Source organism: Choloepus didactylus, chromosome 1, assembly GCF_015220235.1.
Source record: "Choloepus didactylus isolate mChoDid1 chromosome 1, mChoDid1.pri, whole genome shotgun sequence".
NCBI lineage: Eukaryota > Metazoa > Chordata > Mammalia > Pilosa > Megalonychidae > Choloepus > Choloepus didactylus.
The window spans coordinates 88,724,868-88,752,385 of NC_051307.1; the positions used below are offsets into that span (position 1 = coordinate 88,724,868).

Here is a 27,518-nt window from a genome sequence, read left to right on the forward strand (position 1 = left end):
CCGGAAAACCTCTGTTAGCTGGTAAGGCACATGGCTGGCATCTGCTCCGGAGTTCTGGTTTCAAAATGGCTTTCTCCCAGGACATTCCTCCCTAGGCTTCAGCTCCTCAAAAATGACACTCTTAGTTGCTCTTGGGGCATGTGTCCTCTCTTAACTTCTCTGGAGCAAAAGTCTGCTTTCAACAGCCATCTTCAAACTGTCTCTCATTTGCAGCTCCTCTCTCAGCGTCTTTGTGTTCTTCAAATTGTCCCTTTTGGCTGTAGCAAGCTCACTCCTTCTGTTTGAGCTATTATAGGGCTCCAGTGAACTAATCAAGGCCCACGCTGAATGGGTGGGGCCACACCGCCATGGAAATTATCTAATCAGAGTTATCACCTACAGTTGGGTGGGTCACATCTCCATGGAAACACTCAATCAGAGAATTACAGTCTAATCAACACTAATACATCTACCCATACAAGATTGCATCAAAGATAATGGTGTTTTGGGGGACATAACACATCCAAACCAACACACCAGTGTTTCTATGTGTTTGAAGTAGAAGTGATGCCTTGAAGAATGAACTTATACTACCTAATTGACCCAAGGCTTTTAGCTGACCCCTTAAGTGTGTTTTTCAGATCTTTATAGTTGCCTTCTATGACAATTTTTGTCAATTTCTCCTGAAATTTTACCAATTTTTCTATTTTAAAAAATTATAATTGTAAAATAAAACACAGATACAGAAAAACTGCTGAAAACAAATATATTGCTTGATGATCCCTTCAGAGGTGGTGCTGTGTTCTTCCATAGGAAGCACATAGTGCCAGCTTGTCTCTTGTTTTTTGATGTGAGCAGCCATTGATGCTCAGGTTCCAGATCCCTTGACTGATGAGGGTTGCAAAATGGTGATGTTCTCATTCAATTGTTCTTTTCAGTTATTAGCTAGACTATTTCTATAAAGAGAAATTGCACCCTTATTATCTATTTTTTCTTTGTATATTTGGTTGCTCTGATATTTTTACATATTTTACGTTTTATATTTATACCATGACTTCATTTCATTTCAAATTTTACCCCATTAAATATACCTGTTAACTCTGGTTTCCTTGAACGTGTATGTGATGAATGTATCTTCTTCACTCAGCCTTTTACTTTTGATCTATACATATTTGTACCTGAAAGCAGGATTCCTTTAAGTTCTGGTGTTTAATGTAGTGTGAGATTTGTTTGCATATGGTAAATTTAATTCATTTGTATTTATTTAGTCACAAAGTGGTTGTATTTTATTCATTTCCTTCATCCTGTTTCTATGCCTGAAACTCAGATGCTAAATATCTGTGTTACATTTTATTATAATCTAATTAAACCCAACTTGAGCCCCAATCTGTCGGGCTGGAGGGAAATTTAATCACTGACATTATTTGGGCCCCCTTCCCTCCCTGGTGTCATGCCAAAATCCTGCAGGTTTAAGTGATCATCAGCTCCCCAGTAGCCAAACTGAAGCCTTTGTACAAATTAGAAAAGACCACCCCTTCCTTTGCCCATACACCCTCACCAAAAGCATAGCCTTGTTAATAGAGTTGGTTTGGGTAGTGAAAAACCTGCATAACTATATTCAGTGACCCTGCCCGGAAAATGAGGCAGCACCTTTAGTGACAGCCTATCATAGAGCAACAGACTCTGTGAGGCTGCTGTAATCTGACTCATGCAAGCCCAGGAAGCCTGGCTCTCACAGATATTGAGTATCACCAATAGTTTTTAATATTTGCCAATCTGATGGGCAAAAAAAAAAGGGGGGGGCATCTCATTGATGCTTTAATTTACACCTCTCTAATTATTGAGATTATTTCATTCATTTCTTCCACAGATATTTACCAAGCACTAAATGAGTATTTAAGGAACAGCTGTAGGTACTGGGAATGCCACAGTTAAGAGACAAAACCCCTACTCTCAAGGATCTTATAGTCTAGTGAGAGAGACAGATAATAACCAAGCATACCTCATAATGTGAGGTCATGATAAGTACTATGATCAAAAATAAGTTATGGTAAGGGATAGAGAGTGATGAGGATGCTATCTTCAATAGGGTGGTCAGGGAAAGCTCCCTGAGAGGTAGCATTTGATCAGGGCTCTCCAAGAAGTGAAGGAGCAATCGTGAGAATATCTGGAGGAAGTGCCTTCCAAGCAGAGGAAAAAATGTGAGAAAAGGCCCTGAGGTAGAATGCACCTGACCTATTGGGGGAACAGAAAGGAAGCCAGTGTGGCTGGGCAGAGGTGAGGGAAAGAAGCCTGACAGGTAACACGGACCAGATTACATGAGGCGTCATAGGCTATGGGAAGGACTCAGGATATAGTTCTCCGTGTGATGGAAATGAATTGGAGGCTTTGGAACAGGGAAAATACATGATCAGATATATATGTCATATCTGTTATATTATGTATGTGTGGTTTGTTTATGAGCAAGCAGTTTTGTCATCTTTGTTTCAAGATCAACAATAACTAGGGAGACAGACTTACTTTTTATGACTGAACTGGGCAGAAACTTCAAGACCTGTTTTAAAAGGCCCACTGAAACTGGAATTAAGATATATTTTTAAAAGGATTATTTGGGGTATTGAGGAACTAGATTGGTGGCAAGAATGGAAGCAGGGAAATCAGTTGGGAGGCAATTGCAATTGTTGAATCAATACATTGTGGTGGCTTGGCCTAGTGTAGGACCTGCAGATATGATGAGAAATGTTGCGACTCAGAAGATATCCCAGGGGGACAGAAGAATTGATGGCGAGGTGGTAGTAGAAGGAATGAAATGAAAAGACAGGCAATGGTGGCCACAAGGTGAGATGCTTGAAACTGAAAGCTTTGAGGGGGTTTGATGGTAACAGTAGGGCCTGGGGGCTGGTCCAGAGAGGAGATGGCTGGGTCAGAGTAGGAGACAAGATCACTGGAGAGGAGGGGGACAAGAGAGTGAGAGCCAGGGTATTGTGTACAGGAATGTTGAAATCACCTAGAATAATGACAAGGGCAGCGGTAGAAAAGATGACAGCAGCAAGCCAGATGTTGAAGTCTTCAGTAAATCAGGAGGTCGCCTAGGAGGAGGATGGATAACGACAGCAATGAGGGGTCATGGGTGGTATAGTCTGATGGCATGTACGTCAAAGGAACTGGGTTTTAAACATATTGAGGTGTTTTACATAATCTAATATGCTTCATATATTTTAATAGATCATATTTCCTATGTAGCGTATGTGGTGTTTTATAAAATATATACAGATATTATACATCTACAATATATACACATATTATATATGTGTGTGTGTGTGTGTGTGTGTGTGTATACATATATATATATCAGATATATATAATAGGTTGCAAGGTGAGCATGGAATCAAAGCAAAGCTAGTCTTAATAGAAATATCCAAGCCTTCAAAACTCCTGGAGAACCATCTCTGCCTTATAACAGAGAATCTGTCTTTAGTATCCTAAAAGATAAAGTCCCCAAGATTTCTGGATAAATATATAATTCTTTTTTTCTGATTGCCCTTTTTCTTTGCTTTATACTGACCCCAACCCCTTCTCTTAACATATCGGAGTTCAGCCCTGGTTGTAGTAATTATAGATCGCCTCAGTCACACCTGTGCAGACCATCTCTTGGGTACTTTCTGTAGCTGAGTCAGTGGATTTTTGATAGCCATGCATATGGGAGCCATTCATTGAGATAGAGGAGAGGAAGGCTTAAAGGGGAGGGAGAGAGAATCTGTTGCATATCTCAATGGAGGCATCCAGCCAGCAGTTGGATATGGGTGTCTGTAACTCTACCGAAAATTATGGGCTGGAGATAAGCATCTGTAAATTATTAGCTTATATTTGGATATTGAACCCATGGGGTTGAGGAGAAAAACTAGGGAGAGTGTGGAGCATGTGTAGAGTGAGAGAGGACTGAGAACAGGCAATGGAGATTATCAACATGTAAGGAGTGATCAGGGAACGCTGAAAAGGAGGTAAGAGATTGAGAAAGGATAGAGAGTTTCAAGAAGGAGAGATGGTCAACAGTGTTAAATTTGCCAAAGCAGCCAAATAAGATGAGGTCTGAAAGGAGCTTCAGATTTGACAATGGTGAAAGGTCACCAATGACATATGCCAGAGGAGTTTTAGTAGAGATGTTAGTGGAAGGCTGAGAGTGGAAGTGGCAGTTTAAGGGAAAGAAACTAAAAGCAGTAGCAGAGGGGATGAGTTTGAAGTAACAGTTGTGATTTAGGGAAAGTTCAGTGAGCAGGGACTGAGGCCAAGTTCAGTAAGGTAGGAGACTAATATTTGTAATGTCACCAGTCTGCACAATTAAATCATTTCCTCTAGGAGTGCTCAACCATTCAGTTATAAGAACAGATGTGTAGGTAGAAAGTAGGATGTTCTCAGGATGAATCCTACAGAGAAATAAAAGGGCAAGTTTTTTTGAAGTTGCTGCAATAGAATATTAAAAAGATATGCTATTACTGTGCTGTACAATATGATGTCACTAGCCACATATTACTATCTAAATTTAGATTCATTGAAATAAATAAAATCAAAAATTCAGTTCCTCAGTGACACTAGCTACATTTCAAGTGCTCAATAGCTAGAGAGTTCTATATGGAAAGTGCAGTACTATAGGGTCTAGACTAGATAGGGACGAGATCTTGAGGTCAAACAACAGAGGTAGGGAAGTAAGAAGTATGAAACCTGGAGGAACAGGAGGTTGAGGATAGAGATAGGTACATTGGGGTTTAGATTCTGGAGGCAGAGCTGTTCTCAGTGATAATGTTCAGAGTTTTGTCATGAGAGGCAGGCTGCTAAAACAGCATGTGAATGAAGATCTTTGGAGTTGAAAGGTATGAAGAATTTTGAAGCGAGGTTGTTGATGAACTCATCCATGATGAAATCACCAAAATTGGTGGCATAATAGGTTGGAAAGAAAGACATGGCATCTGATGTCAGAATCCTCAGGGAGCAAGGGGGAAGTGATAAATGATTAGTAGCTAACAGCAGTGAGAATGGGGGGCAACTCAGAAAAGGGAGGATGTTGCTCAAGGTCCTTGAAGTATGAACCCAAGCAGTGACTGGAGGGTAAGCAGCTCCCTTTGGGTAGGAACAGATTTCAATTCAAGTACAACCTTAAAGGAAACATCTGATGAAGAGGTCGAGGACATAGAAGAGTTTGTTACAATTATCAGAGGCATGATAAGGCTTTGGAGGAAGTGTAGTAAAAGAAGGAAAATTCATCAGCAAAGATGAATATAGTAACATGAGGAAGAGATGGTCCTTGAATATATAAGACATATATTTGAAATAGTGGCCAGGGAAGACTGGAGTCCCAGGTGGGGTCAGAGGTCTGGCAAGATTAGCAGACTATAGCTTTTGCGTGGCATTCAGTTTGCTGAGGAAGTTCTCAAGTATCCTTTGGAACAAACTCTTCCAGTTGATTAGGGAAGTATCAAACTGGATTCCGGAGCTCCCAGCTCCTGACATTATCACAACAGCCAGTCATGACCAGGCCCAGATCACTGCTCTTAACCAAGTGCTGGCGAGGGATTTCTTCTCAATGCTTATCCACCAATGTGGGTCCCGAAATTCGGAGAAAACAGACCTTGGGCTAAATCTTCCCCTTTGTGTCAGAGAGGGCATTAGCAGGATCCCGCATGCCGAGCTCTGAGTGATGTCATGGAAGCCAGTGGTTGGTGAAAAGCTACAGAGTGTTAGTTGTGAAATACTTTCAGTTCCACTCACGATGGCCTTCAGAGTGATTTCCACCCAGTGTGGGAGAGAAAGTCTGGGGAGGAGTGGATAGACACAAATTTTTCCTATCATTATCTCTTATGCCCTACTCTGGGGACAGAGGCAGAGGGCCACTAGAGTGGCTCCCCTCTAACTTGTGTGTGCACCTGGAGCTTTTGTTAAAATGCAGATTCAGATTCAGTGGCTCTGGGATGGGGCCTGATTCTTCATTTCTCATCAGCCCCCAACTGATGGCGATGCTGTTGGTCCACAGACCACAGATTCACTTGGTAGGTGAGGAGGGAGGCAGATGGGTGGGCAGAAGAGAAAGCCCTTGTAATCTTTTGGGATAAAGGGCCTGGGTCAGAGAGGGTGGACTAGTCTGGAAGTGGACAGAGTGGGTGGGAAGGAGTGAAGTTGCCGTGAGGCTCTCCAGAGAACCAACCGTAAACCAAGAAGACAGAAGCCAAAGGTGAAGTCATTTCCAGGTCCAGAAGGCGTGGAGTAATAACACAACACTGACTATTAACTAGCAGGATTTTCAACTGTGTGTTTGGTTTCTCCATTATGTCATCTGCCCTATATCATAAAGCAAATTAGGGATAAAACCAGATTAGTTTCCCCCAAGATAGCTGCTAGAAGCTTTTACAGCAGGTGGCACGCTTGCATTAGCATTAAGAGCCTAGGAACCCAGGTTTGCCTTGTAAGATAATTGCTAAATACAGGTGAATCTTCTTTAGGTCCCCCTTTCACTGGTCTGGGCACCCAGTTAGATTTCCCTTCTTCCTCCAATATAGGAACACCTCGTACAGATGCTACATTTTTTCAAGTGCTTCACAGCATTCTAGTGAGTGTAATGCAATACAATAGGGATTCAGTTTATGCCTGGAGCCCTTTTCCCTTAGAGCTCAAGACCACCATCAACCACCTGGCTTATGTGTTCTCAGTGGGCCAGTCTGTTCACAATCCAGTTTTACAAAGGTCACATCGCTGGTGTTTGTCCTTCTGTTCCCTCTTAGAAGAAATTGGTCAGATCAATTCAATTTCTCACTCACCCAAAGAACACCTCAAATCTCTCACCAACCCAACCCTCTTTCCTCCTTTATGTCAACATCCCTTCGCTGAAATCCTGAAAGATGACGCTTCATTTAGAATCCACCCTAACTTTCTCCCCAACGGGGTATCTGATGTCATATTAATTAAGAAACATTTTTCCCTCAGCCTGCTCTTCTCACCCACCACTGCTTAATTTCTTGGCCAAGTCTCAAGTAATTGTGACCCAGGAAAGATCCCACACAAACCCCGTAATTGCCTAAGGAGTTGGATGGTCCAAATCCCTCCCACAACCTCCCACAACCTCCAATTATGTATGCCCCCAGGAAATAAAGCCATTCTCTGAATTATTCCAGCATGTTTCTCATGGGTTGTCAGAATTTCCAGGGAGAGTGCATACTATGAAAAGCAGGTTTTTAGTTCCTGGGGTTTCCCCAGTACTCCCAAAGCACATACTCACCTTCCCATCTATGTTTCATTTCCAGCATTTCATTCATGTGCCTTAAATGGGCTCTGACCACCACAATCCCAAAAACAATCATTGTACTTGCCCAGTTCTCTTTCTGATCTCTAAAAGAGATGGAGCTTAGAAAGGTCACTGAAAATAGAGGCTTTGGTTGACTTTCAAGTCATTTCCAAATGTTTTTGCATTCTTGGGAGAGCTGACCATGGGAGTAGCAGCCATGGGGCAAACTCTAAAAGAGAACTATTTGAATTACGAGGATATTACCAATATGATCTCCAAATAATGAGGCATAACGAGAGGGGGATATCAAATTTATTATCATTATCAGCAATCTCTTCACCACAGTCAGGCCAAGGAATAAGGAGGTAGGAGAGGGGAGGGGAAGGGCTTTGGTGATGGTCACAGAAGTAATGGAGCCTGAAACTGCTACAGTGATGAGAATCAATATTCAGGTAATAGGTGAGTGATTGAGTTGTCTAACACTGCCTGTTTTCCTGGTCTTGGGACTTAAGTTCAAGGGACCATAGTTCACCCCTTCATTAAACAGATGAGGAAAGCTGAGGCTTAGAGAAGTTGCAATTTGCACAAGTTCACGTATTTGATAAGCAGAGGAGCCAGTACGAAAGTCCCACTCTCCAGATGCCGACTACGTACGCACAGTTCCACAGTTTAATATCTAGTTCATTTAGTATCATTACTGATAAGACAGCATCTAGGTATTATATAAATAGAAAATGGATGGGTTTTTTTTCTTCTTCTTCCCCAATCTCCACGTTTCCCTTTTTTAGGAGCTGCTGCTGCCCTAAAGAGACGGGCTTACTTCAATGAGACTGCAGACCTGCCGTGTCAATTTACAAACCCTCGAAATATAAGCCTGAGTGAGCTGGTAGTGTTTTGGCAGGACCAGGAAAAGTTGGTTCTGTATGAGCTATACTTAGGCAAAGAGAAACCTGACAATGTTGATCCCAAATATGTGAGCCGTACAAGCTTTGACCGGGAGAATTGGATCCTGCATCTCCACAGCATTCAGATCAAGGACCAGGGCTCGTACCAATGTTTCATCCATCATAAAAGACCCCAAGGACTAGTGCCCATCTACCAGAAGGATTGCGACCTCTCCGTGTTCGGTATGTGGTCAACAGCACGTTCATTCAGATCTCTGACCTTCTCAGAAGACACTGCTAATGAGTAGCGAAACTTTGGGTGGGACCTTTGGAGAGAAGGCAGAAAACAGCCATTTCTGGGAAATCCGTTTGAAGGGAATGCAGGGTCTGGGAGTAGGGAACTGAAAGTCCTTTGTACTTTTTATAGTTTGCTTCTGAAGAATCATTAAGAATCATCTTTGGGAGCAAAATCAAGTCAACTGAACAAAGGTAATGTGGCTAAGTGAAAACCTCAGGTAATTTGGGCATTACTAAATTTTATATAACCATATAGGCCTCAAATCTCTTTTACATCCCTTTTCTCTGTTGGTCCAAGATTTCTAAGAGCTCCTAGCAAGGATTGCAGTTGACTGATTTGGGTTTTCCCTCCAACCTTCCTGTAGGTTGCTTATGAGTTTTTTGCTGCCCCAACCATAAACCATAGACAGAAGGGAAATAACCCAGTATAATCCAGAAACAGAGAAACAAGTCTTCTCTGCTTCACTAGGCTTTGAAGAGCCTAAATGTCACTACAGAATTTTTTTTAAACTATCATACAGCAAAACTTTTTTAGTATCTTTTGCTACACAGGTCTATGAATTTTAACACATGTATGGATTTATGTAACTGCCTCCATAAACAAAATACAAAACTTCCATCATCCCAAAAAGCTCTCTCATGCTAACCCTTTATAATCACACCCACCCCAAACCCCTGTTCTCCATTCTATAGTTTTGTCTCTTGGAGAATGTCACACAAACGGAGTCATACAGTATGGAAGCTTTTTAAGACTGGCTTCTTTTACTCAACACAATGCCTTAGAGATTCATCCAAGTTGCTGAATGAATCAAAAGCTTGTTCCTTTTTATTGCTCAGTAGCATTCTATTGTCTATCCATTCATCCACTGAAGGACATTTGGGTTGTTTCCAGTTTGGGGCTATTATGAATAGAGATACTATAAACATTCACGTGTAGGTTTTTGTGTGAGCATAAGTTTTATTTCTCTAGGGTTGATACCCAGAAGTGAGATTTAGATTTATTTTTGATGAAACTGGAAAAGGTAGATCAACACCCAACCTGAAACCACAGAGTAAAGCAGAGGCAAAAGCAAAAATGGAATGGGAAGTTACTCCCTTTGAGCCAAGTGAGTCACAGTAGGCTACAGGGCTTTTGGAACATTTAACCAAGTGTTAAGTCGATGTTTTCAAAAGTGTGACCAGGTACCAATGGGAGAACATGGTATGTTTTAGGCGGGACACAGACAAAAGCATTTTTAAAAGAAAATGTTAGCAATTTTGTATTTATTTTAATTCATATTAGAAAAATTAGAACTCATCTAACATGTGGTTTCACAAATATTGCTTAAGATGAGGCTAAATTAGGTACACCATGGCAATCTACCTTCTAGAGACCACATGAAGTTACAAGCAGGTTGCCCAAGTAGTATGTTGATAGAGCAAAATACATAAAGTTGGCATGCAAATGACTGAAGTTTTAGAATCAGGGAACTAAATTATAAATTATTATGTAGAAATGTCTAATTATCTGGTAACCATAGAAGGAGAGCAAGGGATTTATTTGGCTGGCAGAAGACACATGAGACAGTTCTAGAGGACAGATGCCAGTGATCCTCAATAGCCATGAAAACTTGAATGGTAAACAAAGCCAAGAGAAGGACTGTATTTATCAGGCTCAGGTATTTTCCCTAAAAAGGTTGGATTTGGTCTTCATCTGATAGTATGTGATGAAGACACCTTGATAGTCATGCCCAAATTCAAAAGCCCCAACTATTCACTTACCACCTTCATGGCTGAGTTTCTGGAAAATAAGGCACAGAGCATTCCAGCCCCATGAAGTCTCTTCATTCTGGGGAGGAATTCAGCCTCAACCCTTTCTGCTTTTAATTCTGGTGAGCTGGAATGGGACACTTGGGTCCTAGAGTCAGATCACTTCTCCTTCCAAAGGCTCCACTCCCTGGAATAATGACCCCATTGTGAATCTTTAGTGACACAGTTTCAACCCTGCTATCTCTCAGAGAGAATCCCCTTGATTTGGGTAAGCAGAATGCAAGTATAGCCCCAAATGCCAATCCTTGAAAATAAATGTGGGGTCATTATGTGGCTCTCACCATGGGTTGAGGCCCACACATTAGAGCCCAGGTTTGTCCCCAATGAATTCCCAGATCAGGTATCTAGTTATTTGTTGACCTCTTTGAGATACATCTAAATTTAGACTGATTTTCTTTTATATCTCTATTCTGCTTTCAGCTAACTTCAGTCAACCTGACATAAGGCAAATTTCTAATATAACAGGAAGATCTGACATAAATTTGACCTGCTCTTCTGTACAAGGTTACCCAGAACCTAAGGAGATGTATTTTTTGCATGAAACTGAGAATTTAACAACCAAGCATGTTGTTCTCATGCAGAAATCTCAAGATAATGACACGGAACTGTACAATGTTTCCATCAGCTTCTCTTTTTTGGTCCCACATGATACAAACAACGTGAGCGTGATCTGTGTCCTGCAGCCGGAACCACCTGAGACAGAGCTTCACTCCAAACCTTTCTCTATAGGTAAAACTGCTTCCCAAGACCATTTCTTTCAACATGCTTTATACATCATGCTTTATAAGGTGAATGGTCTGCCTTAACCCAATGATTAAGGCAGATCATTCACAATGCCCCCTGCTTGCTAGAAAACCTCCGATTTGGCCTTTAATGGTACTGTCAGGAAGGGAAGGATCTAGATGGAGAGCTTCTGCTTCATCTGAGTGATGCAGGTTCCAAGAGGCTGTGAACCTGTGTTGCATGCAAGGAAACATGTTCTGAGCCCTGAAACTGACCTAGTCTTTTGAGCTACATTTGGATGAAGATTCAGAAGTTTAGGTCAGAAAATCCAGGATTCCTCCAGGCTAGAATTCTTCCATTTATTAAAACATATGCACAAACACACACATATATATCATGCATATATAAATACATACATATATGTAACACTTACGTGAGTATAGAACCATTCTAGACTTTGTTAGTTGTGAGAATAAAAACTAAAAGGTATAAGACATGGTCTCTGCTCTTGAGAACCTTCCAACAGAATCAGAAAACCATGGTGTACACATATAGAAAACTGGATTTTAAGAAGGTTGAACCAGATTCTAAATGATATCCCATGGAAATATGTGACTATAGTTAAAACAAGAAGGACTAATAATCAGTCTTACAGGCATTCAGAGAGAGGCAAGATCCTTGACGTTCAGGGAAGGCTTCCCTGAAGGAAGTGGGACCTCATAACACCATAAAAGAAATTGGCGGGCTTAATAAGTGTGGTGAAGAGAGGGTAGGGCATTTTAGATGGCAGGTACTCATATCGGCAGTGATTTCCCAAACAGAAGAATTCTGAGACAGCATCCAGGCTGCGAGTGAGAGAAGCCCAATGAATTAGCAGGATCTGACATGGGCACAGGAGGTAGTGATGGGCATCAGTGCACATGTGGCAAGGAGAGACTCAAGGGTAGAAATGCTTCAGATTTGTTCACTTTGTAGTGTAGGGATCATTCCAGCTGGAGGAGAGGTGTCCACTAAAAAGATTCTGCCATTTTGAAGTCCCAGCTTTGCCCTGCAGGAAATGTGTCCACATTAGAGACTCTACTTTTGAGGGCCATTAACTGCAAGATTCTGTCCTGGAATTAAGGCACTCTGCATCCACACAGCCAACATCACTACTTGTTCTGATCCTGACCGTACCCCCACCCATCTGGCCTTCTACTTGCCTTGGCCCCTTGGCTTGCCCCCTCCTGTGGCATCCATCCAGCTCCTCTCTCCATCACCTAGCTTTGCTTGCCTCCTTTCTCCTGGTGTCTCATTGTTTGGACATAATTTGGCCTATGGACACACTCTTATGAACAGCCCCTGGGGCTAACCCCCCACCAGCCAGCTCTACACCTGGGTCAAGCCCCTCTCCTGGTACTGAGTTCCTTCCTCTCTGAGACCATCAGCCTCTTAAGAGTCCAATAGATGGTGAGGCTTCCCAACCTGTCTTAGTTGCTTCTGCTAGTCTTTCTTGGCCTGACTAGATGCCTCTCCCAAACTATCCCTGAAGTTTACACCAACTTCACATATGATATGCCTTGGGGCCCTCTGCCTTGGCTCCTACCATCTGTAACTTCATCAGGGCTCACCTTTCTGCTGCTTCTCAACCATTGCCCTAACCACCCCAGCTATCACCAATCATCAGAAATATTTCAGCACTAGCTGCCTCAGGAAGATGGGGCTTGCTCTCAGTGTCCCTGTTGTATGGGTGATCAGAGATAGAGTAGATCCTAAGTCAGGGCACCATTTTGGGTGTCAAAAGGCAGCGAGCCACTTTCATGTTAACAATGCCAAATGGCTCATGTAGGATAAGTCCTTTTATGGGAATGCCAAACAGGCTCAGGTGGGATAAGCTGGGACAGACTCAAAGGGTGGTGAATATGGTCTGCAATGCCCAGGAACAAGGCCTGTGTCCACAAACTGCAGCTAACTTAATGGGAGTTCAGTCGATCCTGATTTCCTGTAATTTGAGATTAACTATCAGAACTGTTCCCATAAATGTCCATAAAGTGGGGCACTCAGTTCAAAGTTTTTCCCTCACAGCCTGTTTTCAACTTCTCAGAAACAGGAGTCCCTAAGTTCTGAGTTCCTGGAAGCATCTGAGATAGGGAGGCCTTCTGGGATGATTCTGACCCTGTTTCCTCAGGACATGAGTATATCAGAGGTTCTCTAGTATGGGGAGATAATGGAAAGTCATACACTTGAGGGAGCCCACTGTGACCTTGGTGAGAAAGTAGTTGGAGTTTCTGGGGAGACTGTTACAGTTGTCTGGGTGAGACATGTCTGGGGCCCAATCTAGAGAGGATGATGGATGGATGAGTCATTATAAGGGAAACTTCAGGACCTGGGGAGTGACGACATATGGAGAAGCAGGAGGTTGCACAGATGACTGTACTTTCAGAGCTCCAGCATGGATACTTTACCCAGATCCCAGAACCCAGGGCCTGGATAGTCAATATCACCCCAATCTCTGGGAAGGGAAAGCAGCTTAGCACACGCATTTGGCCAGAAGCACTTGCTTGGTTCTTAGTTAGCTGCTGAGGCTCTTCTGGCCTTCCACCCTGGCCAGCAAATAAAGAGAATAGCAGCAAAGATACACCTTTTATAAACAATCTTCCTGGCTGATTGAAAACTTGTGGTCATTTCTAGGTCCAAAGAAAAGTGTTAGTCCCAAGAATGATAAAAACTACATCCTGCAGATTGTTGGATTAATACTTCTACCGTTGATCCTTGTATGTTGGATAGTGCTCTTTCTAATAAAACTGAGGAGACAGAAGCGGCAGCCGAAACGCTCTCATGAAGGTCATGAATGTGGTGAGTCAGTCCTTGTCGTCTCTGCAGCTGCTACTCTGTAGCTCCTTTCCCATCGGCTGCCTTCTAGAGCTAGTTGGCTACCGTATCAGGAGCCCAGGCTGGCAAAAAATCAGCAAGTTAATGGAGGAAAAGGTTTTCCCTCAGGGTTCAGAACCGACATGGATTGGACCTAGCAGCTTTGAACTTTCAGGCAAGGCAACATTTCTAATCTGAGGTTCACAGGGTGTACTTCTGGTTTCCAGACAAAGCTGATTATTACTTGTGTTACCCACATCACTTCATGAGGTTATTGTGAGAATTCAATAAGGTAAGATAGTGAAAACATTTCTAAACGCTATGTGTTAAAGCAGGGATGTCTAGTTAGGGGGAGGAGCCTCACCCTCCATCTCTAAGAGTCTAGGTTTCCTGTGAAATAAATTGTTTCCCACTGCCTTTTAAAAAATAATATTAACTTCTACTTATTAGAAAGTCATACATATTCATCACTAACTATACACTAAATAAAAATCACCTATAATTCTATTAAGAAAAAATGATTATACAGACAACATACATATATGCTATTTTCCATAATTGGGACAATGTTTTAAGGCCAGGACTATTTTCCACAATTTGGATAATATCATAGCTAATGTTTTCTAATGTAGCAAAAAAATTTTCAATGTCATTAAACATCATTCTACAGCATTATTTTAAATGGCTGCAAGTTTTCCGTTATGTGGATACCCTTAATTTATTTAACCAACATCATACAGTTGGACACTTAGGTTGCCCCATGGTTTTGCAGCATGGCATTGAACACCTCCTCATTGGCTTCTGTTGTACAAGTGGCAGTGTATTTAACAAAGGTCAGATTCTAAAATAAGTTTAGATATCGTCTCAATAATTACTTCCAGTAGTAGTTGGCTTGGTAACCTTCTGTATTCATTTCCTAAGGCTGCTGTGAAAAAGTACCACAAACCAGTGGCTTAAAACAAAACTTTATTGTCTCACAGTTTCTGAAGGCTAGAAATCTAAAATCAAGGTGTCAGCACCTTTGAAACTTATAGAAGAAAAGAGATTTTATGATAAGGAATTGGTTCACATAATTGTGGGGGCTAGGAAGTCTGATTTGCATTTGGATGGAAGGTTGGGGTAACCTAGAAATTCTAGGCAGAATGATGTTGAAGTCTGTAGGGGAGGAGTAGAGGGTGGAGTCTAGAGGCAGAATTCCTTCTGATTCCTGAAGCCCTCTCCCTTTTAAGACCTCCAATTGATTAGATGAAGCCCATCTGTATCGCTGAGGGTAATCTCCTTTACTTAAAGTCAACTGCTTATAGATGCTAATCCCATCTGTGGAATACCTTCACAGAAACAACCAGGCCCCAGAATTTGACCAAACAACTGGACACCATAACTCATCCAAATTAACACATAAAAGTAACCATCACATGGTGTTTGCTGGCAATGTTTGTCATTCCTTGTCTTATAGATGCATCACTACAATCTCTGCCTCCATCTTCACATGGTCTTCTCCTCTCTACATCTGTCTCTGTGTCCAAATTTCCCTCTTCTTATAAGGACACAAGTTATATTGGATTAGGGCCTATACTAACTCAGTTTGGCCTCATCTTAACTGATTACATCTTCAAAGACCCTTTTTCTAAATAAGGTCACACTCACAGGACTGGGGCTTAGGACTTGACATGTTTCTGGGAGACACAATTCAACCCATAGCACCTTCTTACTCACTCGTGGTAAAAAGCACAAGATGGTCAGCATCTCACTTAAGCATTCAGTGTACTGATTTTACGATCAGTCCACAAAATAGGTGGACCTTAGCAGTCATTCATTTTATCCTGCTGTACTTTGAAAATAGGGACCTGGGGAATGATTATCAAATTTCAATAAATTAATACAAAGCATATAGCAGGGTCATTCAAACTGCCAAACTACAGGGTGTGCTGAAAGATTTTTGTGATATAAAAGCATAAAATTCAGAGCACAGGGTCAGAGGTACAGACATACATATCATGCTTGTCCAAGGTTTGACTTTTCAAGGCAAGAGTTTTAAGCTTTTCTTTCTTTCAATCTCATGCCATTTAGAATTAGTCAAACATGCAAAAGCAACCTTTATCTTGTGAATAAGCTGTTTCCTAAATTTGCTTTCACCTTGGCACAAATAGCTTACAAATGAAACAAAGAAGAAGAGATGGAGAAGACAGTAGGTGTGTTTCTTCCCCCAAGAGGCAATCAGGAAATTTTAGGAGACGAGGTACAGGAGTTAAATGGGATGCGTGTATACATACGAGAAATGTGGGAAGGGGGTTAAAGAAGCTGTGTGTGCAAATGAGATGGTCAGATTCAGCTATGAGCGGCAAAAGGCGTAAGACAATGAGATCATAGCACATATATGATCCCCAAGAATGTGATAAAGAATGTTGGAAGACAAAAGTTGTTTGGTCAGACAGGGCCAGTGAGTTTGGTCAAAGAGAGGAGCCTCAGTTTCACTGAAGCAAGGGATATGTACCATGTAACCATCTGTCATAGAGGTGAGATGTTTATAAATTTGGGATCTATAACTTCAGCAATATCTGCACTTTCTTTGTGGATACTTCTGGCATTGTCTGTGGCAGGGAGAGTAATGACTACCCCCTCCAAAGATGATGATATCCTAATCTCCAAAATTTATGGATATGTTATCTTACATCGGCAAAGGGACTTTGCAGAAGAAATTGAGGGTATGACTTTGAGATGGTGAGATTAGCCTGGATTATCCAGTTGGGTCCAATCTAATCACATGAGTCAGAGAACCGTATCCAGGTGGGTTATAGAGATGAGACAGAAGGAGGAGAGAGCCAAAGTTTGAGAGAGATTCACTCAACCATGGCTGGCTTTGAAGATAAAGGAAGGGGACCGGGAGCCAAGGAATATGAGCAGCACCTGGAAGCTGGGAATGACTTTGAGCTGACAGTCAGCAAGGAAATGAGGATCTCAGTCCGACATCCTCAAGGAACTGGATTCTGCCAACAGACAGACATGGAAACAGTCATGATCGATCCTTGGAGGCACAAGCTACCAATAGCCAGCAGGACTTTCTCCCAAAATGGGGCTTCCTCCTAATCCAACATTAATCGTTTTCCTGGAGGAGACAGCCCTCAAACTAAGCCGGCATCGGATGTCCTTTCCTGTGTTTGTTAATTAATTATAGATTTTCTATGCCTAAATCATACAGTTACCCTGTTCAGTCTGTTAGCATGAATAAAAGGGAAATGCCATGTTATTCTATTGGGCTTCTAATCTCTCTTCTCCTTTTTGTTTTGCCAAATAGGGCAGATAGGACATGAGAAATTGTGACTATAAATTACTGTCTTTTCCCCATCAGAAGTTACCCTATCACTTTACCCACGGGGAAGAAAGACCAAAATAACTCTTACCTCCTGAATTTTTACTTCCTCATTTGCATCTTGTGTTACTGAAATCTGTATGTAGTAATGCCCTAGCAACCAACAATTTTCAAAACTTGCCTCCCTCGAATAAACCTAGAAGAGTCTCAGCATTTCTCAGGAACAGTTCCTAAAAGGACAGCATCTTTTCCAGAATAAATCATTTTTAAGCAACATTTAAACAGAAACCTTTTCAGGGTTTAAAAACTGAAAGTTCGTGATATCATCAAACTGCCCTTCAATGTGCTAAATTTGGAATCCAAAAGTTTAGAATCTGTCCTTTTGTTGTCTGCTTTCATTCTTAAATAAAGGCTTTTTTTTTTTAATGATGATGATTTTGTCACGAGTGGGAAAGGGTAATTTAATTATTCTGTGTTGGTCTACAGACATCTGAAGTACCATATTCACTATAAGCACCATAAATTTAGAAAGGAACTTTGACAAAATTGGAGCCTAATCATATTTATAAAGTCTCTGAAAGCTCAGTCAAATGAGAAATAGATCAAGTAACTGAGGGTGCTTAGCCTGAAAAGAAGCCTTGGGGAGGACACATATTTTTTATCTTCAAGTATCAGAAGAGCTGCCACAAGGTGCAGAGATTGTACTTTTCCTATGTGGCACCAAAGGGCATAGCAATGGATGAAGCTTATAAGAAGCTATAAGGAAATGAGAAAGAATTTTTGAGCAATTAAAGCTCTTTTAATATTATATAGAAGAAACAGACTTTTGCTTCTACCCATGAGGGATTAACTACTACGGGAATTGCCTTCCTGCCGGAAACACTAGAAACCAGACGAAATACATGAAACGACTGTAGACATTGGACGACAGGTGGCAGGAAGATTGTGGTCCCTGAGAGAAGAGAAAAGATTAGGTGAACCCTGTAACTACCCCCCAACTTACTGTCTGGAGTCAGCTTCCAGGCTCTGCAGGGAGGGGGAGCTCTGACACCAAAACTAGGAAAAGACATTACAAGAAAAGAAAACTGTAAACATCCATTGTCAGCATCGATGCCAAAATCTTTAACAAAATTAAAAGTTCAATCTAGGAATATGTTAAAAGTATAAAATACATCAGGATCAAGTGGGTTTTATCCCAGGAATAGAAGGTACATTGCACATTCAAAAATCAAGCAATAAAATTCATCCTGTTGACAGACTAAAAAAGAAAAACCATGTGATCATTTCAATAGCTACAGAAAAGCATTTGACAAAATTAATGCCCAATCATAATAAGAAAGAAAGAAAGAAAAACCCTTAGAGAACTAAGAATACAGGGATCTTCCTCAGCTATATAAGGACAAAAATCCTACAGTTAACATCATGTTTAATAATAAATGGCTGATGCTTTCCCCCAAGATCAGGAATAAGGCAAGGCTGTCCACTCTCACTGCATTTGTTCAGCATTGAACAAGGAGGTCCTAGCCAGCTTTAAAAGGGTAGAAAAAGAAATAAAAGATAGACAGATTAGAAAGGAAGAAAAAAACTTTTATTTTCCCACAGATGACATGATAGTGCTTGTAGAAAAGCCTAAGAAATCTATAACAGACCAATTAGAATTAATGAGTAAGTGTAGCAAAATCACAGGGAATAACATCAATAGAAAAACCCAAATCAATCATATTTCTATATCATAGCAGCAAAAAATTGGACATTAAAAACTTAAGTACCATTTACAATAGCATCAAATAATATGATAATATTAAAGGCTTAAGAATAATTTAACAAAATAAGTGCAGGTCCTGTATACCAAAAACTACAAAACATTACTGACAAAAATTAAAGTAAACCTAAACAAATGGAGATATATGCTATGGTCATGAATCAAGAGACTCAATATTGTTAAAATATAAATCCTCTCCAAATTGATCTATGAATTCAGTGCAATCCCAATTGAAATCCTAGCAGGCTCTTTAGTAGAAATTAAAAAGATGACTCTAAAAGTTTTATGGGAATGCAAAGCACCTAAATTTGCCAAAACAATTCTGAAAAAGAAGAATAAAGATGGAAGACTTACAATATCTAATTTCAAGAATTACTATAAAATTACAGTAATCAAGACAGTGTGATATGGTGAAAGGACAGACATATGGATCAACAGAACAAAACAGAGACTCAAAAACTAAACTCACATGTATATGGTCAATTGATTTTCAACAAAGGTGCCAAGGTTATTCCATGTAGAAAAGACAGTTCTTTGGACAAATGGTATTGGGACAATTAGATATCATGTGGGAAAAAAATGAAAGTATACCCTTACTTCAGCCACAAAATATAATTTGAAGAGGATAATAGACCTGAATATGAGCTAAAATTTAAAGACTTCTGAAAGAAAACATAGGAGAAAATATTTGTGACATTAGTTTAGGCAAAAACTTCTTAGCTAGAACACAAAATGAACAAACCATTTAAAAAGGTAAAATTGATAATCTGTACTTCATCAAAATAAAAAATGCTTGCTCTTCAAAAGACTTTGTTAAGAAAATGAAAAGTCAAGCCACAGAGTGGGAGAAAATTTTTGCAAATCATGCACCTGATAACAGACTTGTATCTAGAATAGACAAAAAACACTACTCCATCATAAAAAGACAATCCATTTAACAGGGGACAAAATATTTGAACAGATACTTCACAAAAGAAGATATACAAATGGCAAATAAGCAGAGTCACAATGTCATGGGTCATTAGGGAAATGCAAATTAGAACTACAATGAGTTATCACTATACACCCACTAGAACGGCTAAAATTAAAAAGACTTATGATATCAAGTACTGGCAAGAATGTGAAGCTACTGAAACTGTCACAAACTGCTGTACAACCCAGGAATTCTCTTATTTACCCAAGAGAAATAAAAACATGTCTACACAAATGTTCATAGTGACTTTTTTCACAAATACCCAAAAGGGAGCAAACTACATTTTTGCCAACTGGTGTATGGATAAACAAATAGTGGTATATGCTTGCAATGAAATTCTCTTGAAAGGAATGAACTACAGGTAACATGCAACAAGATGGATGAATCTCAAAAGCATTATACTGAGTGAAACAAGCCAGGCTCAAAAAGACTATCAACTATATGATTACATTCATGTAAAATTCTAGAAGAGGCAAAACTATTGTGGTATTAAACAGATCAGTGGTTTCCCATTAGGGAATGGGATGGGGGAGGGATTGTTATTTTGGGGGTGATATTAATATTCTGTATCTTGAGTTTGTTGGTGGTTTCATGACTGTATACATTCATTACACTCATCAAACACTATACTGAAAATGACTGAATTTTTTATATTGATCATACCTCAGCACATGTATGTATGTATACACACATACATGCACACACACACATAAAAGAGAATCACCAATGATAAAAAGTGTTCAAGAAGATTCTATTTAGTATACACGGAATCACAAAACCATCAGGGGTTTTGCTGGGAGGACTTCTGCAGTCCCTAAATTCCAACTTGGACACCCAGGTTAACAACCCCTGCTATGAGGCTCTGAGTGGGTTAGTGACACCATCACAACAGTCAGCCTAGAGGAATTTATACCCCAAGCCACGTTAGTGGTAAGTCCATACCAAGAGCAACTCAGGCTTTGAGAGGTCTAGCCAGCTAGATTTCCCACTTGGGCGTGTCCCATGCAACATTGTACAGTACTTGATAGCACCAGCAGGCCAATCCATTTAGGCAATCAGCATCTTCAAGATATTCTTTTCCTCCTCCTTCTAAGCCTTGCTTTCAGAAAAGGATTGGAAACTCTTTCCTGATTGCTAAATGATGGCTAAAACTAAATGTGTGATCCCTCCCAGTGGTATTTTATTTTCACAAAGGATAGAGCTTTAAGTGAAAAACATATTTCCAACATTAGAACTTAAGGCACAATGAGCAGGGGATGGCATTTACTTTTTTGAAAGCAAGAGTCTCCTTCCCAGTTCCCCTGAAATTGTATCATTTGAGTAACCATCTAGTTCACCTATAAGGCCATGATGACTTTTCTCTCCAGTGCTAGGATGTTGGAGTCCTTTCAAACTTAGCAATATGGGCAATACGTTTCCTGAGGTTGTTTTTATTCTCTTTCAGAAACTGTCAGAGTGGAAGGAGAAAAGAGCCAACAGAGTGAGGAGAGGTGAGTGCTGCACCATTGTTGAAAGAGGGTGCACAATTTGGATAGGCTTGAGCCTGAGGCATGCTGAAACCTTAGCAAACATGAGCTAATGAAGGAGAAACGTGAGGCTAGTTAGGACCTGAAGGGAAACGTCTTGTCTATAAATGGAGGGCAGGGTGCCCAATACACGATTCCCCGGGGGGCATAGCGAGCTCAGTTATGATCAAGTAAAATTCAACACTCAAGGGATCCAATGTGGTGAGCGTGGGCTCACCAGAGCTGGGCTATAGGCTCCTGGGAGTCCCTGGAGGACAATGGCTGCATCTCATTCACAATAGTAATCCCTGTAACTAGTACAGTGCCTGGACTAGTGGGTATCCTATATATGCACAACAGGTACATGAAAGAGCGAGAAGCAATAACATGTTCCCTCCAGCCTCATGACTTTGCATCTGCTATGTCCTCTGCTTGGGATGTTTTTCCACCACCTTTTCATCTAGTTAATTTCTACTCATTCTTCAGATCCCAGCTTAAGCAGCACTTTCTCAAAAACCCTCCCCAGACTAGATCATGTCCCCCTGTTTCAGTGTTATGTGGATCCCTGTGCTTTTTCTTCACAAGACTAACAGATTATACTTACCTATTTGTGTAATTATTTTATTAAACTCTGTAAATTGGACTAAACTAAGCTCTATAGAGGGCAGAAACCATATCAGTTTAGTTGATTATTGTGCTGCCAGCACCTAGCACAGTACTTGGCATATAGTAGGTGCTCAATAAATATTGGTTGAAAGAATGCATGCATGAAAGAATACATGAAAGTTAATGGTGATCTGCTTTTGCAACACAATGTGATCAAATGGTGTGTACCTCCATCCCCTCCGAGGAATTGGGCTTTCAAAACTATGAAGGCCCTGGCTGCATGATCAAGGGGTCAGAGCACTCCTCAATCAGAAGCCTGGTCAGAGAGACAGGGTAGTGATCCCACGGTGCAGGGCCACCAGCAGGCCAGGCACTCCTTGGATAAACCAGCCTCTGTGACTTACCCCAGGTGCCCTTGAGGGTGAGCCAGGATGCTGTGACCCTGCCTGCCCCAGTCAGACTCAGCTCAGAAATGGTTTGGAACATTCTGCAGAGGGAAGGCAGCAGGGAATTAGCATAGAGCAAGGCGGGCAGGGCCAGACCCCCCCCAAAAAGGGTAGTTGTTAAAGGAAGCATGGAAGACAGTGTGGACCAGGGTTCTTTTCTACTGCCTTCTCCACCTCTCTCTTCAGTAGCTTCTTTCTCCTCTTTGTTATTGCAATGGCAGCCCTATATTCTGCCCTATCATTATAAACTGGAGAAAGGAAGTGACTGTGAAATCTCACTCAGTTATTTGATTTTTATTTTTTCCAGAGTAGAAGACCAGGCACTTGAAAGATCTGATGAAGAACCCAGTACACTTTGAAGACATCCTCAGGGGACAAAAATGCTACACGTTTTTAATTAAAATATAAATATCAATTTGTATACTCTTTTCCTATCAAGTTTTTAGCCAACTTTTTGTTGTCTCTCTAACTGTTCTCAAAAGACAAGAAAATACTATTGTTCATAGGAGGTATGGGCTCTAGGACTCCCTCTAGGTAAAATAGTCTCCCTGTCATGCCAGGAGCAGATTTTAATTCTCTAACTGCTTCTTTTCCATTTCAGAGCACCCTGTGGGCAAGCCCAGCCAAATAGCTCCTGGCCTGGGGATAATCTTTAAGACCAACGCTTTTGTTTCAGATCCAGCCTTCTGTCCTAGTTTTATAAATTGTGATTTTACGTAAAACACCCAGTTCCTGGAATCCTGGCTTTTTTTTTTTTTTTTTTTTTTTTTGCCTTGAATTCTAAAGTGATATCTAACTTCTTCATCTTGTACATCTGTGACTGTCATTACCTCTTCAGTCTGGGTGGAATGTATATATGTTATGACTTCATAGTTTTAATATTAATATTTTTAAATATGAAGAACCATAACTGTAATAATGTAATTACTATTCCCTGGAGAAAAATTTGCCCTTTGCTGAGGAGTGCTCATCCCTCTCTCAGGGGCAGTAAGAAAAATAATGGCCAAGTGTGCTGGCAACAGTGAGCCAGCTAAAAAATTTGGGAAATCAGAAGAGACAGAGATGGAACCAGCTCTGGATCCTGGAGCCATTTGCATCAGAGCCATTGCTAATTCAGGGGGATAAGCTTTAGCAGAGAGGACTGAATACAACAGGAAAGGGCTGTGAACCCTATTTCTCTTCTTAAGAAATGGCTGATTTGATGACCTGGGGCAACTGTGCAAGAGCCAATAGAGAGATCACGATACTCACAGAGAGAGAGAAGGGAAGATCTTGACTGACAGAGATGCCGTGGAGATGGCCAGTCCTTTGACAAGACTTGAAACAGGCAACGGATGGACAGCCTGTGCAAATGGACTTAAGCCTGGCTTAAGTTTTTGATGATCTGCAAATGATCATGATGTTTCATCTGGCCAGAAGTGGAGCTGAGTGAGACAGCTATGGCTTTGATAATGGGATGAATGGGGGGCTTATAACTGTCAGCTAATGACTGCAAAAGAGCTGGAGTATTACCCAGCAGCTTGCTTAGCCTACAGATGTCCTAAGGGGATATCAGCTGGCCCAGAGTAGGGCTAGTGAACTTGGCGTCGGAGCACTGTTTCTGCTCAAATTAATGACAGTAAAACTGGGTACAGGACAGGAATGCCCTAGCCCAATAGAAAGGAGCTAAGAAGGTATCACCAAGGGAGTGTATAGCTTCAGTTCAAGCCTAAAGAGAACTTTGTGAGGCCCAAGCCCAGTGAGGCTGGGGAAATTGATCCGTTCTACCAGGGGAACACCCCATGATCCTGCACATACCAGAAGGCTTCAGGAAACAGAGAAATCTTGTATGTTCAAGGAAAAGTAAAGCAAAATAAAGAAATGTCTTAGGATATGGGGACCCAAAAACATGGAGAGGATGGAAGGACAGAAGGAGGGGGAGGAGCTGTTCTAAAAGAGGTGTCGTCTCCTTTCCTTTCTGGGAGAGAGAAACAAATGACTTTTGTTCAAAATACGGAAAGGGGAAGAGAAACTGCTTGTTTCCCAGGGCAAAGAGTCTCTTATTAGGGTTACGATAAAAGCGTCAGCAGATTCTTTGCGAGCTTGGCAAGGACGGAAACACTGACCATCCTGTTTGATTGACAGGTAGGGAGAAAAACACCTTGGGCTGAGAATTTGACCTAGAAGTAAAATATCACTCAGCCTCAGAGATTTGGGAAACTTCATTTGAACAACAAATGTAGAAAACCTAAATTAAAACTTTGAAGGTTAGAACAAGGAGCATTATGAGCCTGGGCCTTGAATTCTGCCCAGTATTCAAGTCCTAAATAAAAATTTCTCTTCCATGAAGCCTTCTGGGGTCACCCTGATAGAAATGATAACTCCTTCTTTCTCTCTTTTGAATTTATATAAAATGGGAAAACCAGTTAAGTAAAGAAATGTCTTTAGTCTATGTAAACTGCTTTGCCAGCCAAGCTTATCCTTGTAATATCACCATCTCTGTGCCCTGCACCTGCTTTCATTAGAATCTAAGCATCTTGAGTCGATTTTGTACAGTACGTTCTCAATAAATTTTTATTAAAATGATTTTAAAGCCTGCATTTTCTCCTTCCACTTCAAACAGTACTCCTCAACCTTGTAGTCTGATGTTACCTCTCTCTGTCCTCCTAATGTTACATCTTTCAGTGGCCCGGGCTTGAAGCCTCTGAACTATCCCAAAACTCCTCCTTCTCACCCTTCACCATCATATAAGAAAGGGGGACATATATGCTTCTGTATGTTTATCTCAGTAATGAGACATCATTTAAAAATCAGATAAGAACAGTTGTCTCTTAGAAAAACTGGGAACATCAGAGTTAAGAAGAAATACATGCTTTTAGTTTGTAACCTTTTGTATGATTCAGTTTTAAAATTATGTACATGTCTTATGTTTACCAATGTCTACTGTAAAAGTACTTCTTGGAAATATATCCTTTATAAAAGAAAAACTTTTCATGCAATTTAGGATCTCACAGCTTTATTGCATGATGCATGAATCTCCAAGGGAGTGGAAAAGAGAAGGTCATATAGGGTGAACATGGAAGCAAGTAAGGAAATGTTCTGATGGATATTTTACATGGTGGGGGCAGGGTGTCTTACAAAGTGGGGAGCATAAGTACATTGATTAGAATGCTGTGCTTGTCCATTCTAGTAAGCTGTCTCCACTGGACCAAAACCAGTTTATTACCCAGTGTTGCTTTTCTGCAGTTTTGTAGGGTGTGTTCCATTTTCTTGGAAAGCCCCTGCAGGTCAATTGTTCTTGTCTTCTGGAAAAGCCCTTCTCAGAAAGGGGTCCTGCCTGGCAATGCCCAATGCAGGCAGCCATTTTATTTTACTTAACACCCAGATTATAAAATAAATGCATACATGCATTTATAATACTTACAGCATGTGAATATATCCAGGAAAATTTTTTTTTTCTTTTGTTACATTTCTTAAAAATTTCCTCAATTTTATCATCCGAACTTTCTACTGTATGTTTCATTTCTGCTATCATGTTTTTAATTTCCAAGAGCTCATTTTTGCTTTCTGAACGTTTCTTTTTGCAAGGAGTCTGTTTCACTTAACCCTCTGAGGATACTAATGATAGGATGTTTGTTTGTTCTTAAGTTATTTTTCCTGTATTGTCTCTGAATCCTCCAAGTTAGTGTTTTCCTGTTTGTTCGCTTTGGTCTATTTCATCCATGTTGGAGGATTTCCTCAGATGTCTGGTGATCCTTGATTGTCTTTTCAAGATTAAGAGTGAGAAACAAAACATAACCTCCATTTTTGGGGGAGAGTCTATGGATTGCCTATGGATTATCAACTTTAGTGTTAATGTAAAGGAATATGGGCAGGTCTTTGTTGGGAAACCATCCGTAAGTCTTTTCTCTTGGGCTGGTTGTTTTCTAGTATCTTACTTGGAAGGTAGAAGGCTAGCTGCCAGAATTTTGGGGGCCCAGTGAGAGAAGATCATTGGGTGTGCATGTGGAGGAGAAGGGGTGGTATCTGCAGTCTCAACTCTGTATGCATAAATTTACTTAATCCATGTGTTTTCAGTATGGTAGCCCCATCCTCAAATTTAAGTGATGTATCCCAATTCAAATGCTCTCTGTTTTACACCCCCCACCCCCAGTAAATTAGACTCCAGCCTCTGGCAGGATAGGAGAGGAAGTTACTTAGTTGTGTGGATTGGGAAAGGAGAATTCAACTATTCAAACAACTGTCACACCTAATCCTCATGTTGGCTCTCATCCTTCCCCCAACCTGCACCTTTAAGTAGTTCCTGGTCCTGCCAGTTCCTGAGGCCCTTGAGGATCCTGAGGTATAAATTGGGTTGTTTCTTAGGTTCCCCATTGACTGCCAGGATTTGGATGTCCTGGCTTACCAGTCATCCATATACTTTTCCAATTCCAAAATTTTGTCACTGTCATCTCCTTTCCTATTCTTTCTGTGCTTGTTGACTTTTTGCTGTTAAAATTTAAAACTTCATTTTTCCTTAGTTTTAGTGGAATTTCAGGAAGTAATGGAATTAGATGTGAGTATTTAATCTATCATCTCACCTGGAAGTCCACTATTCAAAATATTCAAAGATTGTATTGACTGCTCTAAATCTAAAATCCAAAGTCATCAACAATGTGACGTGAAACTAACTCAACTGCTTATCAGCTTTACTTCTGTCTCTTCATGTTGGAAAACCATGCTCTTGCCAAAATAGCTAGTGTTTTCCGGGCTGTCTTCACTTATGCTATTCTGTATCTCTGAATATTTCTCCCCACTACTTCTGTCTATTGGAATCTCACCCATCCTTAAAATTCAGCTTGACTACTTCTACCTCCAAGGCAGTATATAATTTACACCATATCCTTGAATCACAGAACACTCCTTCCAGCAATAATTAGTGTCTGTCCAACACTCTCCTCTCCCACCTAGCACTATGATCCTGGCCATTGGTCCACAAATAGAGAAAATCCAAGTTTCCTGGGGGAAACCTGAAACCACTGGATAAGCAAGTGTTCTTGCATTGTGCACAGCCTTATTCCTAAACTTCTTAGTCTGGACACTTTCATGCTCTCCATTCCAACTTTCCCTCAACTCTCTTGACTTC

At 40.8% G+C, this 27,518-nt stretch overlaps 1 protein-coding gene across 6 annotated transcripts in view; it reads left to right on the forward strand.

The window, feature by feature from the left end:
* The window catches only part of CD86 (CD86 molecule), a 64,371-nt gene extending 41,212 nt beyond the window's left edge, over positions 1–23,159 (forward strand). For 3 of the 6 annotated variants that reach the window (XM_037836671.1, XM_037836689.1, XM_037836662.1), the window contains exons 3-7: positions 8,038–8,376; positions 10,660–10,968; positions 13,633–13,797; positions 21,302–21,347; positions 22,722–22,835. In XM_037836671.1, coding sequence (XP_037692599.1) covers positions 8,038–8,376; positions 10,660–10,968; positions 13,633–13,797; positions 21,302–21,347; positions 22,722–22,773 — 911 coding nt within the window. In that variant the 3' untranslated portion in view covers positions 22,774–22,835. Of the gene's footprint in view, positions 1–8,037; positions 8,377–10,659; positions 10,969–13,632; positions 13,798–21,301; positions 21,348–22,721 lie in introns of all 6 variants that reach the window. The other 3 variants (XM_037836681.1, XM_037836708.1, XM_037836698.1) reach the window with 3 other exon arrangements.
* Positions 23,160–27,518: the final 4,359 nt, after the last annotated feature.